The sequence below is a fragment of the Xiphophorus hellerii genome, chromosome 9 (genome assembly GCF_003331165.1).
Source record: "Xiphophorus hellerii strain 12219 chromosome 9, Xiphophorus_hellerii-4.1, whole genome shotgun sequence".
Lineage (NCBI taxonomy): Eukaryota > Metazoa > Chordata > Actinopteri > Cyprinodontiformes > Poeciliidae > Xiphophorus > Xiphophorus hellerii.
This window is the reverse complement of record NC_045680.1, coordinates 4207675-4220862: the sequence shown is the minus strand read 5'-3', so window position 1 is coordinate 4220862 and position 13188 is coordinate 4207675. Positions and strand designations below refer to the sequence as shown.

Sequence of the window (13188 nt, the reverse complement as noted above, 5' to 3'; positions counted from 1 at the left end):
TACAAACTAATTTAATAATTTTTTAGTTGTGATATTGCTGTAAAACCAGTGCCTGTTAAAAATTTACAAGAGTAGTGTTGATATGACAAGAAATTAGCATTGTATACTATTGAATGGAGTAAAAATCACATTAATCTGAAATATCATTAAACATGCTTCCATTAATGTAATTACAATTATAATAAATGCAGTTCCAGTTGTAGTTGAAGACACCCAGTACTAAGACACTCGATACCGGCCGCACCGTTCAGAACTGTGGTCAATGTTGTTCTGATCGGCAATTATGAATTTTACTGAGCAATCAATATTTTGTTTTTATTAAAAAAACAATTTTTTGTTTCTGATGATATGCAGAAAGCATATTTTTAGTGTACTGCCTGTGTGCTTTGGATAAACGTGTGTTGTTTCTGTCCACTGTCATATTCACCTCTATCCTCTCAATGTTTGGATTTTTTCTTAATATTGTAAATTTATTGAAGACTCAAAACAACACAGTAGCTAAAATACTCACCATGCACTCGAACCAGGAAATCTTTGTCATCATCTCCTGCTGGACTGTTTGCTAAGCAGCTGTATCTGCCTGTGTCCTCCAGCTGTGGGGGAAAAAGTTAATTTTTAAACATTTTTACAATAATACAACATATACTGTGATAAAAACAGGTAGGATTTTACAGTTTAAATCTGGGGAGACCCACCTGTGCTGCGGTAACATGGAGTATCTCTCCCCCACGGAGGAGATGCAGGTTTTCTGTCTGTGGAAGTGGCCGTTCGTCCTTCAGCCAGGTCAAAGTGGGTGTTGGAATACCGGTGGCCTCACAGAGTAACTCCAGGACATTATTCACCACTACAGAAACCTCTACTGGTTGATCAGAGCTCCTGATGCGTGGAGGATCTGAAAAAGTAAGCAAAATTAAGCTAAAACAAAAGCTGAAAATAAAAAATAGAAGCTAGAGAATAAAGTTTGCCTTCACTTACCCAGAACTTTTAGGTTAAAATTGCGGCTTGCTTGGCCAGCATTGTTATTAGCCACGCAACTGTAGCGTCCTGTGTCATTCACTTGGGTCTGGCTAAACTGTAAGGTGGTGTTAAAGCCGAGGAGACTGATTCTGTGGTCAGCGGTTAAAGTTTCTCCATCTCTGAGCCAGGAAATGGTAGGAGTTGGGCTCCCATCAGCAATACAGAGCAATGATGCCAAATTTCCTCTGATGACAGTCATATCTTCTGTGGTTCCTGCTCCTTCCAGACCAGGAGGAACTGACGGTGAAAATTTAAAAGCTCATTACTGGCCAGCTCTTCATTTCGCCTTGAAAAACCGTATGAAAGAATACACTTACCGTGAACCTGTAGATTATACTGTCTGTTGTCCACTCCTGCTCTGTTAGATGCCACACATGTATAGCTTCCCCCATCAGACACTTGGATTCGGTTTATCCTGGTACACGAAGGGACAAAATGGTCCATCATGAACACTTTCATATTTACAAGTGACTACACTGTAGTTCAAAAGTTTGTACAGTAAATACGTATATCCACAACCCTTGAACTTTTTCGTGTTCCGATACATTACAAAATACCAAGAAGCCTAAGTTTTGAGTATTGTATGTCTATTTTTTGTCAAAGAACAACAGAATGGAACAAAGGCAACCACCTACATTCAAAATTAATCTAAATAGCATCTGTGTGTAATTTAAAGCTGCAGTATGTAATTTTATAAAAATTATGTTTTTTGTTTTTTTTTACATATTTGTTAAAGCTATGTTGTGACAGTAGGGTATGAGACAAATAATCTCTGAAAAAACAAAAATCTAGCTTCTCTGGTTCCTTGTGCCAAAATGTGAAAAAATTTAAATGGCATGAAACTTTTACAAGGCATTGGAAACCCATTATTTCATGATTAAAGCTTTTACATAAACACATTCTAAGATAAGAGCTCTTTTACAAATATATTAAACACAATATTTCAGACAATGTTTTAGGAAAAAATCCCCAGAAAACTAATAATCCTGACTGCCTTCTTTATGTTCCCTGACCATTGACCCACCGGAGCACTTGTCCAGCAGAGAGAAGTCGTATGTTAGAGGAGACTGGGAGAGGCAGCCCGTTCCTCAACCAGTTCAGTTGTGGCCGAGGTGACCCAGTAGCAACACATTCGATACTGACAGAACTGTCCAGAACTGCGGTCAGATCCTCACTGCTGCCGAGAATGGATGGAGGAACTGAAAGAAGACAAATTTGAGATCAAGCAATAGATTAGATATACACTTTGAGTTTAAGATAAAGAATTAAACCCACCATATACATGTAAATTAAATATTCTGTCCTCTTCTCCGGCAGCATTGGAGGCCACACAAGTGTACTTTCCACTGACAGCAGGGTCCGCTTGGGTCACAATTAGAGTATTAGCATGTGGACTGACCCTAGAGGAAAAGACAGAGATATTTTACATTTTTAACACCTTAAAGGCAGAGTAAGGTGCCTTTAAGCTGACTTTAAGTAAACACCGTAAACTTTAAAAACTCTGTTTTCAAAAAGAATTTGGAAAACAGAATATTCCAAATTACTATTTGGAAGAACTTTCAAGTTTTTATTGAAAGTGCCTTTGAGAGTACTATGCTTTCATTAATGTGATACTTTCCTCAATTCATCCTTAAGTATTGTTGCCAAACAAGATTTGCAAAACCTACAACGTCAGTGCAAAGTAATAGAAAACTAATTCCATTTTGCATAACATGGGTTAATAACATTTAACCCATGTTATGGTTAAATGCAGAGCATTCAGAATTTTACAACAGATTTTTATTTTTAAGAAAGAAAAACCCAAACCCCTAAAAACTACTCTAAATACTTATTTTGATGATTGTTTTTAATAATTATGGTAATTTAGGTCTGGTAAACCTGTCCCACTCATGGAGTGATTTGACATGTCCACAAAGTTCGCTGTGTATGCCACAAAGTTAAATGTGTGGGAGGACAAAGCAAGTTTATTTCCTCAAAGCTATACATCTTCCTGCATCAAGTGCAGTAAGCCATACTGTGAATTACTGTAATCTGTCTGGAGCATAAGGGTGTAAAAGTTCAGACAGGCAGGCTAATGACATACTACCAAGGCTAATCAAACACCTGGGGAGTGTACATTTAAGTACCTGAGACCTTTGAGTTCTGTATTGTTGATGGCTTCTCCATCTTTCAACCACTGGATTGTTGGAGTCGGGATTCCCTGAGCTTCACAGACAAGCTCAATGCTCTCATTAACAAGGACTCCCATCTCCCTGGGCATTTCTGATCCAGAGATACTGGGTGGGACTAAGAAGAAATTATTAAGTTAAGTACAAAACAGCTGACAGATATGAAAATGTTTGCTGTGATAACAGAAACTATTACATTTATACTTTTAAGCTATTCTCCTAAAGGATTCCAATCAGCCTAAGGCTCATAGTAATGATGTTATTGTACCTTGTATAGTGAGGTGGTAACTCTTGTGTGCTTTGCCCTCAACATTAGAGGCCACACATGTGAATGTCCCACTGTCAGAAAGTTGCAGCCGTGCTATCTGTAGTTTGCTGCCTCCTGAGAAGATGTTCATCTCCAGAGACTCAGAGTTCTCTAAGGGAAATACAAAGTTTCCATAATTGTGATTATGCACATCATCAGACAAAGCATTGATTGTTTTAGGTCTGTTAGGATTATGGCATTTATATTTACTAAATCCAGGAGCAATACCTAAGATGTTTTGAGAATCTTTTATTTCTGTCTTTGAGTTAAAAAGTTTAGATGTTACATTTTCCTTAGCATTTAGTGCTACTGATTATTAACCTTGTATGACTTAAGTCATACATTGTCTGGATATATTCGCAGTACCTATAGTGTGTCCATTTTTCAGCCACGTGAGACTGGGTGGAGGGATTCCAGTAGCATCACAAGTGAAAGCAACTGGGTTGCTGATAGTTTCCACAACATTCTCCTCTGCTGGACCATCGATACTGGGAGGAACTGAAGAGTTAGAACTATTTGTAATTGTGCCGCAAATGAAAAAAACACTTTCAAACATCTGCTATAGCTGTTTTTGAAATCTATGGATTGATAATTATTGTGTAAGACTCTACCATGAATATTCAAGTTGAAGTTCTTGTTCACTTGACCAGCAACATTTGAGGCCATGCAAACATACTGGCCTGTATCAGACACCTGCAGAAAATAAGCTGTTGCATAAAAACTTTGCATATTTTTGCAAATACAAATGATTCCTGCACATATAAGAGGCATTAAACAGTGTCTTGCAAAATAATCAATGCCCTTTGAACTTTCAGATTAAAAATGTATATTCATAAACATTATACATTCAATCTGAATTAACTTGAGCTACCTTGCACAGAAAAATGCACACAAATGTTAAGTCTCTACATGTACAAACCATAGGACTTAAAGCTCTAATTATGCAAAAGGTAGTTCTACAAAGTAGGAACCCAGGGGAGCTAAATACAAATGCATGTCACAGTTTTTTCATTTTTATTTGTGAAACATTTTAAGATCCATGTATTCTTTTCCTTCCACATCAGTTACTGTACTACTTTGTGTTGGTTTATCACATAAGATCCAATGAAATACAACAAAACTTAAGGTTGCAATGTAGCAAAATGTGGGACATTTCAAGGGATGTGCATACTTCTGCAAGGTACTGTTTTGAAGTAAGTATTTACTCTGATTCCATAACTAATAGAAAAAAGAAGCCGGCATTGTTTGTGTCACCTCAGAGCGTTTGATCTGAAGCATTTGTCCCCCTGGCAGAATATGTATGTTTGTTGTTTCTGTCACCACTCTGCCATTTCCTGTACCAGGTGATAATGGGAGGAGGGACAGCGTTGGACTCACACTCCAAAGTTACAGATTTCCCAACAAGAACATTAACCTCCACAGGCACGTCTCCGCTGTTGCCCCGGATACTCGGCGGTACTGGTGAGGCAAGGAAATTGAGAAATTGTTCAGTGTATGAAATAAAGCGAAAAAACCGAGAAGAATCTGTAGAAAAAAAATTATAGGCTTACCATAAACAGTGAGATAGATGTGTTTGTGAGCCTGTCCTGCTGCATTTATGGCCACACAGCTGTACTTTCCACCATCAGACACTTTTGCTTTAAGGATCTGTAAAGTACGACTACCTGAAGAAACAAAAGGACACAGACATGTTCAGAATCTTACGTAATATTCTGTTCTTTCACATTTTTGAACAGAAATACTGTATTTCCTCTCTTTTATACATGACTGATAATAATTTCAGTACCTGGCATGATGAGGGCATTACTTTTAGGCTGTATGGGTCCTCTGTCATTTAGCCAGCTCAGGGTGGGAGGAGGGAAGCCGCTAGCTTCACAGGTGAGGGACACAAAGTTGTTCACCACCACTGTCACATTCTCTGGAGTCACACCAACAATCGTGGGAGAGACTGCAAAAAAAAAACCATGCAGTAATCCAAAGAAAGCCAGTTGTAAAAGCATAAAAATTTCAGTCAACTTATAGTCTTCATATTAAAATTACATCCAATTCACAAAGCAAAAAGGGAATTCAGAACAGTCTCTAATAGCTTACCATGAACATTCAGGTTAAAGTGTTTCTCTGCACTTCCAGCTACATTTTCAGCCACACACACATACTGTCCTGTTTCAGAAACCTGAGCATTCGACACCTGAGGGAGACAAAACTGCTTAAATATCAAGATAATAGCTACAGTATCAATTTAACAATGTTAAACAAAAAACTATTGTGCTAAAACAAAACATGAAAACATGAAAAAGATGGTAAGTCTTAGGCCTGAAATCATTTTAATGCAGTGGTTTTGGAAAAGAAAATTGTGACATTGCAGGATATATAAAAAATATTTTTTGTCTGGAATACTAAAATTGTCAAGCCGAGATTAAAAGTTTTATTGCATGATGAAATCGTAGCTGAACAAGCGACTGTAGGGTGTTTGCTTATATATTTCTGTGTTTCCTGTTTGTTACCTGTAATGTTCGTCCATTAGACAGAATACTGCGTGGTCCGCCTGAACTCATCACCTGACCATCTTTAAACCAGGTGATCTTGGGGGTTGGGTTTCCATCCACGTGACAGTCCAGTTGGGCAGTTTTGTTGACCAGGACAATGACTTCTTCAGGCACATCACTATCTGATCCTCTTATGCTTGGAGGTACTAATGCAGTAAAGACACGAAAAAGCTTGAAATCATAGAAAGATTGCACACAAATGCTTATACAACCATTGCAAAATGTTGTTCTAAAACCTTAAAAATAATTGGTTGTAATGGAGACTCTGTTTTTCTTTGCTGGAATTCTCCAACAGTGAGCTTTGGGAGTTTTGGGTGATTGGCTGCACCCCCATAAGTAAAGTGGAAAACTTTAGAAGTTTCTTTGGTAGTTCTAAGATAGTTTCCACTGTATCTATTATTGCATATTTGGCGTATTTGGTGCTTGAACTATTAAAATAGGTTATAAGAGTTTTTAAAGGGGATCTAAATTATACAGTTATAAGACACCAAATGAATAATTTGACACAAAAGTCTTCAGGAAACTATGCAATAGTCATGAAAATTAGACACTTCTGGATATGTACCAAAAGTAAACCCTCACCTAGCACTCTGACATTATACTGGATGGAGTCTTCTCCTGCTTCATTGATGGCCACACAAGTGTACCTGCCAGAATCGTCAAGCTGCGCCCTGGGAATCTGTAACACCCTCCCACCTGAGAACCAGACAGCATGGGCTGTTACATGTAAACTTTGCTTTCTTGTTTCCTTATTTTATTATTGCTAACTTGACTCACCGGGTAGGATCAAAACTTTATCATTAGAGGTAAGGAGTTTTCCGTCTTTGTACCAGGTGAGGGTTGGAGGGGGTACAGCATTTGTCTCACAGTACAGAGAGATTGGATTGTTAAGTATGACATCACGGGGATCCCCTCCAAAACCCGGGATTGATGAAGAATCCCTGTCTCCACCATGCCTATTGAAATGTGGAGGTACTGCAATAAATGAAAAACAGAAAGAAACATTTCAAACCCCAGTTTGTTGATTTCTTTGATGACACAGATTTTATCCCTGGAGGAGTAAATTTCCATAAAATTAGCCCGAGCACCAGTCCAACCAGTTCACCTTGTATATTTACATCAAAGTCCTTCTCGTCCTCTCCTGCTAGATTAGTGGCGACGCAGGTGTAGCGGCCAGTGTCTGACACTTGGGCATGTTTGATCTGAACAATGCGACCGTTGGCTATAATGGACACATGGTCATCTGCCATCAGGGCCTAAAGAAATTATAAAATTGTTTGACTGAATTTTGCTTTGAGAGAAAAAAGTCTTTCAGATGCAAATAGGTAGCATTGTGGATTCCTACCTGTCCATCTTTATACCACTGCAGTGCTGGAGAAGGAAAGGCCTGAGCGACACATTCCAGGGTCAATGTGCTGTTAATTTTGATTTTTACCTCTTTAGGTGCAAGTCCTTCCCCGGGGATATCATTCTTATTAATCTGAGGAGGAACTTCAGTTAAAAAAAAAAAAAAAAAAAAAAAGATTTAGGTCAACATATAGATAATATTTATGTTATTACAATGTTGTTGTGCAGGAATCTCACCATAAACTTTGACCTCATAGTGCTTCAGAGTCTCTCCTGCTTCATTTGTGGCTACACAAGTGTACCTGCCAGCATCCTCCTTCTTGGCATTAAGAATCTGCAGCGTTCGTCCGCCTGTTAAAAACAAAAATCACATCAAACAAAAGTCAAGTTGCTTCTACATTTTCACACTTATAACCTCAAACCTGGAAGAATTCGAACACTGCGAGTCGATTCAAATGGATTGCCGTCTTTGAGCCACATGATCAAAGCAGGTGGGTAGGACTGGACTTCACAGACCAGGGAGGTGGGGCTGCTCAGGGTCACTGTAACCTCCTCCGCAGAAATGTCAGGACCCGAACCAGCAATGGTGGGAGAAACTGACAAAAGAAGCAGGGCCACAGTCGCAGACAATCAGGTTAGGAATAGATTAAAAAGGAATATATTTGTTGGCACCGCTGGTAAAGATGTGTGAAAAGTTTTAAAATAATTAGTCTCCTATTGCAAAAGGAAAAATTCAAGATTCAATTTTGAGAACATTTATTCAGAGACCAAAACAGCTTTGAAGACAATCACCTGTGGAATAATTACTGGTATTCAAGAAGTTATGAATGATTAAACCACTAACTAATGGCATCATTTAACATTTATAGTATTAAAAGGGTAGCATTATATATTATTGACTTTTTTTTAAACTTTAAATCATGTTATAAACTTGTTCCCCTCATCAAAAACATGGCTGGATAACAACTAAAGTTAACACAGTGACTTGAATGCGCTATAAAATGAAACTATGTGACTGAAAAATACATAATACTGCCCCTTTAATTAATGCTACCGCCTTAGTCATGTATCACACAGAAGCTTGCTAAAAAACATAAATAAAATCACAAATCAGACTGTTTGTTTGGAATATAAACTGAATTTGAATCAGATAAAAAAAATAGTTCAGGTTAAGTTTTTGAGGATCAAGTCTGGTGAAATTTCAGATTATTTACTCCAAATTCAGGTAGAAATAAACTTTTTGTCATAAAATGGATAACTAGTGAACCAATTATCCAAGATCCAGGAAGTTTTTAAACTTTGTGAGAAACTGTTTACTGTACAAATGAGTGGAGCATCATATTTATATTTCCCAAAGAAACAGAAAGTTGGGGAATAGTAAGAATAGCAACACTAGAAATACAGGTCAGCATAGAAAAGGTTTAACATTATTGAAATCATTTTTACATGTTTTGACCAGGGGTGCCAACCAACGTGTCTGCGTCTATATATGAATGTTTTTCATCAGGTGCTTAGCTCAGCATGAAATGTTAAGATAAAGTGCCTTCATACCCAGAACATTGAGGTTGAAATGCCGTCTGCGTTCCCCTGCGCTGTTTGATGCAACACAACTGTATCTTCCAGTGTCTGCAACATGGGCCTCAAAGATTTGGAGAAAACGGCCATATGATGTGATCTGCTGTCGTCTGTCAGGCACCAACAGCTGTCCGTCCTTCAGCCATTTAATCTCTGGTGGAGGGTTACCTGGCAATAAATTTACACAATTGCACAGTCGTGAAGTTAAGAATCTTTTTTTAAAATGTAGTTTACATTACAAAGTATCTTTTAGAAGGAGAACGTGTAATTTACCTGATGCTTCACAAGTTAGAGTGATGTTTTGGGATTCTCTTACTTTAGTATCCATGACCGTTCCCTCCTTCACAATACTTGGAGGAACTGCCAATGAAACATTCAACTTGTTCATAATTTTGCTTGAAATTAAACTAAAATTAAACATGAAAATTATCAAGAAATCCACTGTCTTCACCTAGAATGTCAAGGTCAAAGTTTTTCCTCTCTTCTCCAGCGCTGTTAGCGACAACACAAGTGTACCTCCCAGCATCCTCCACTGCGGTGTGTAACAGACGGAGACTACGCCCCCCTACAGGTTAAACAGATCATATTAAAATCTGACTCTTTCCCACCGTAAACAGACACCAAGCAGGAAAACCTGCACATAAATTTGATTCTGGTTGAAGTGCATTCCTGTGCTCTGGAGATTATAACCAGTTAACACTAAGAATTTGGGCTCACAGATGTTAAAACATTTAAAATCCTAATTTAATGAGATTCAAGCTTCACACAAGGTCGTGAGAAACTGCTGCAAAAATAACCAAATTAACTCAAATCTGTAGTTTACTGAAATAACTTGCTCCTTCACAAATTAAGATTCATATTTCTAACTTACTTGTATTATGTTACATATTTCTAACTTTGTTTAGTGAGAAACTCAGACTGCCAAAACCTATTTCCAAGTCATCAATCTATCTGAAATGATCTACAGTAGTCAATTTCCAAATTATTGCAATTATGCTTTTAATCCTCCGAATCGTAGGCTGCATGGTGTAGAGTCAGAGCACTTTAGACATTTGTCAAAAAATTTTGGAAGGAATTTTGCTGAAGTTTTTGAATTATTTGATATTTTCAACACTATTTTTCAGCCATATGAGTTTATTACAGTCTACAGCTCATACTTTCTGTTAACTGTAACAAAGTGTGAATCTCCAATGTCTTTTGATTTAAGGAACTGCACCAGACAAAACAGGCAAGCAGACAAAAGGAACGGTCTGATCAACAGGACTTTTAATGACAAAAAGTAAAGTATCAAGAAATTAGGAATGGTTAAACAAATACAAACAACTTTAATATTACTTATAAGATGAGAGAAATCCATGCACAGTAAAACTCAAACTCACCTGAGATGATGCGCACCAAGCTAGTTGCCTTGACTGGTCTTCCATCCTTCAGCCAGGAGATAGAAGGTAGAGGGATACCAGAGGCCTCACAGTTCAGAGATGCTGGATTCTTCAGCACAACACTGATGTTTTCTGGAAACTGCACCTGACCGGTTATAACAGGTGGGACTAAACATGATGAGAAAATGGTGGAAAATGATCAACAAGGTTATTATTTAATCAAACTGAAAACTGAACATTTCAATGTAAAAATCAAAACCAAAAATGATCCCAGAATCATACCATGCACACTGACGTCGTGCTTAATGTCTGCCTGTCCTGCCACATTAACAGCAATGCAGGTGTAGCGTCCCGTGTCTGACACCTTAGCGTCTTTAATTTGCAACACTCTGCCCTCGTTTAGGACCTTTGCACCATGCTGGTCCTCTATGGGCCGCCCATCCTTAAGCCAAGTGACTGTGGGCTGTGGGACGCCCTCTGCAGGGCAATGTAATGTCACATCCGCGTCCTTTTGTCACTGTCACATCGTTGGAGTCGTCTTCACTACGTCCGATTGAAGGACGAACTGCAACAGGACAAAGTCGTTGACAATGTGAGAGAAACTGCTGATTTCACATTACTTTGAAATGCATATGCCACACTTTTTTCTGAATTAAATGATGCAATAATTCATGCACAAAAAGCTTAAGTATTGAGGCACAACAACCAAAAACAATAAATAAATATTGCCTTTGAAAGAACATTATCATCATAATGGAAATTATCGCACTCGTTTTAATCAATCATGTGATTAATTGATTATTTGCTCAATGCGACAGGCTTATTATGGAGTATTCTCATTCTTTGTGAAACTGACTTTTGGGATTTCAGTTGATGATAATGTACAACAAAACACAGCTGAGCAACTTAAAGAACAGATCAATGCAGGATTTGATGTTGCTGGAGTATGCACCATAAACTTGGAGGCTGTACTCCTTTGAGGTGGTGCCAGCAGCGCTGGAGGCTGTGCAGCTGTAAGAGCCCGTGTCTGTTTTCTCAGCACTGGAGATCTGCAGCTGGCGCCCTCCAGACAAAACCCTCAGTCGCTGGTCTGGCTTTAGGGTGTAACCTAAAATATGAAGAAAGCAAAGGTTAGCTAAAGCGCTAAAATGCACTTCCACATACCACAGTCTCTTGCAGTGGTTTGTTGACTTGTGCTAGCATAAATAAACTTACCATCCTTCATCCATGTAAGGCTGGGAGGTGGTATACCACTGGATTCACACAACAAAGTGGTAAAACTTCCTTCAATCACAGTCATAGGAGAAACCTCCTCAGAGCCGCGGATACTGGGAGCAACTGTAATGACGACAAGACACCTTAAGGAGGCACTCAAATCAAATTAAACTGGTAACTGCAAACAACTGGACTATGATCAGTTTACACATAGGATTTTATAATTTAAAGACACTCAAGATTCGTTCATAAAAAATAGGCATTTTTAGCATTTTTCTTGTTAGAAGAATTACAGGTGAGCACAAAGTTAAACTTACCCCAAACAATCAAGTTATAGTTTTTCTCAGTTTTTCCTGCTACATTGGTGGCTTCACAAGTGTACCTTCCTGTGTCCTGCAGCTGAGCATTATCAACCTGAAAATTACATTCACAGACATATCAGGGAGTTTGGAAAAATCAAAGATTAAACTTCCAGGATTTATGTGATAGATCAAGACAAAGTAGAGTAAAATTATGAAGTAGAAAAAAATTATGAATTGTTTTCAATCAAAACATCCCCTCAAAAGTTTGGTGTGGATTTGTGCTCAGCCTTCAAGATTCTATAGTCTGAACCACATTTTCCCACAATTACAAGTTACGTTCTTCTGGCATACCCCACATGAAGGGACAGAAATTTGAGCTTGTTTTTCTTGAACAATATAGCTCAAGCTCAATCAAATTGGGTGGAGAACTCTCATAAACTGACTTTCTATTTAACCACAGATCTAAACTGGTGTTTCTCAGCCCTGGTCCTTTATGACTTACAGCCATGCATGTTTTAGGTGTGCCCCTGGTGCCACAAACCTGATTTCAGTGACTGGGTGTTTAATATGATATAGCACAAAAAGGCTTGTTAAAGTGGCGATAAAATTATTTGAATCAAGTTGTTCCATCCATCTGCATAGCAACTCTGAGAGCTTTCCTGTCCCTGCTACAGAAAAGCGGTCCTGTTCAGGGTTAGCTGCAGAGTTAGTTTTATAGCATTTAATATGTGGGGCAAAATGCTAAATTTTGGTATTCTTCAAAATTTTAGTTGAATCCCTGAAAAAGATTTGTGGCAAATTGCAAACTAGACTTTGTATAATAGTTTTTTTCTTGCCACCCTTCCATAAAGCTCAGATTTGTGTTGTGCACAACTATTACTTTTCTTGTTCACAGATTTTTCCACTGAGGTGGGGATCTCTCAAACTCCACCAGTTAACACTCTCCTTTTTCAGTTGTGCTATACTCTTAACTTTTTTTAATGATTAATTGAGCAGTGAGTGCTCAGATATTCCAAGTTTGATATATTTTTTTATAACCTGACTCCACTTAAAACTTCTTCCTGACATGTTTGCGTTGTTCCTTGGCCCTTACATATAATTGTAAATACACTGAGATGACTTTACACAGAGCTCTGCCCTATTTACTAACTAGGTGACTTCTGAAAGCAATTGGTTACATTTGATTTATTTCGTTTGGGGATACTGAACACAAATGCACACCCTACTTTTGCAAGATTGTTGTACATTTTGAACACCATTTATCATGTTCATTCCATATCACACTTTTGTAAAACTTTGTGTCTATCACATAACATCCCAACAAATAAGTAT

The 13188-nt window shown here is 38.1% G+C and overlaps 1 protein-coding gene across 1 annotated transcript in view; it reads right to left on the bottom strand.

Annotated features, from left to right (window-relative positions):
• hmcn1 (hemicentin 1) overlaps positions 1-13188 on the bottom strand; it is an 83358-nt gene that overhangs the window by 22302 nt on the left and 47868 nt on the right. Inside the window, 31 exon segments of the mRNA XM_032571892.1 lie at positions 512-593; positions 696-892; positions 976-1254; positions 1335-1432; positions 2042-2216; positions 2293-2417; positions 3144-3303; positions 3454-3603; positions 3859-3990; positions 4104-4185; positions 4747-4824; positions 4826-4950; positions 5043-5156; positions 5279-5440; positions 5584-5680; positions 5997-6184; positions 6621-6734; positions 6816-7013; positions 7144-7294; positions 7384-7529; positions 7623-7736; positions 7808-7981; positions 8937-9128; positions 9234-9320; positions 9412-9525; positions 10340-10507; positions 10622-10841; positions 10843-10904; positions 11292-11447; positions 11555-11677; positions 11872-11968. Of these exon segments, the coding sequence (XP_032427783.1) occupies positions 512-593; positions 696-892; positions 976-1254; positions 1335-1432; positions 2042-2216; positions 2293-2417; positions 3144-3303; positions 3454-3603; positions 3859-3990; positions 4104-4185; positions 4747-4824; positions 4826-4950; positions 5043-5156; positions 5279-5440; positions 5584-5680; positions 5997-6184; positions 6621-6734; positions 6816-7013; positions 7144-7294; positions 7384-7529; positions 7623-7736; positions 7808-7981; positions 8937-9128; positions 9234-9320; positions 9412-9525; positions 10340-10507; positions 10622-10841; positions 10843-10904; positions 11292-11447; positions 11555-11677; positions 11872-11968 (4360 nt within the window).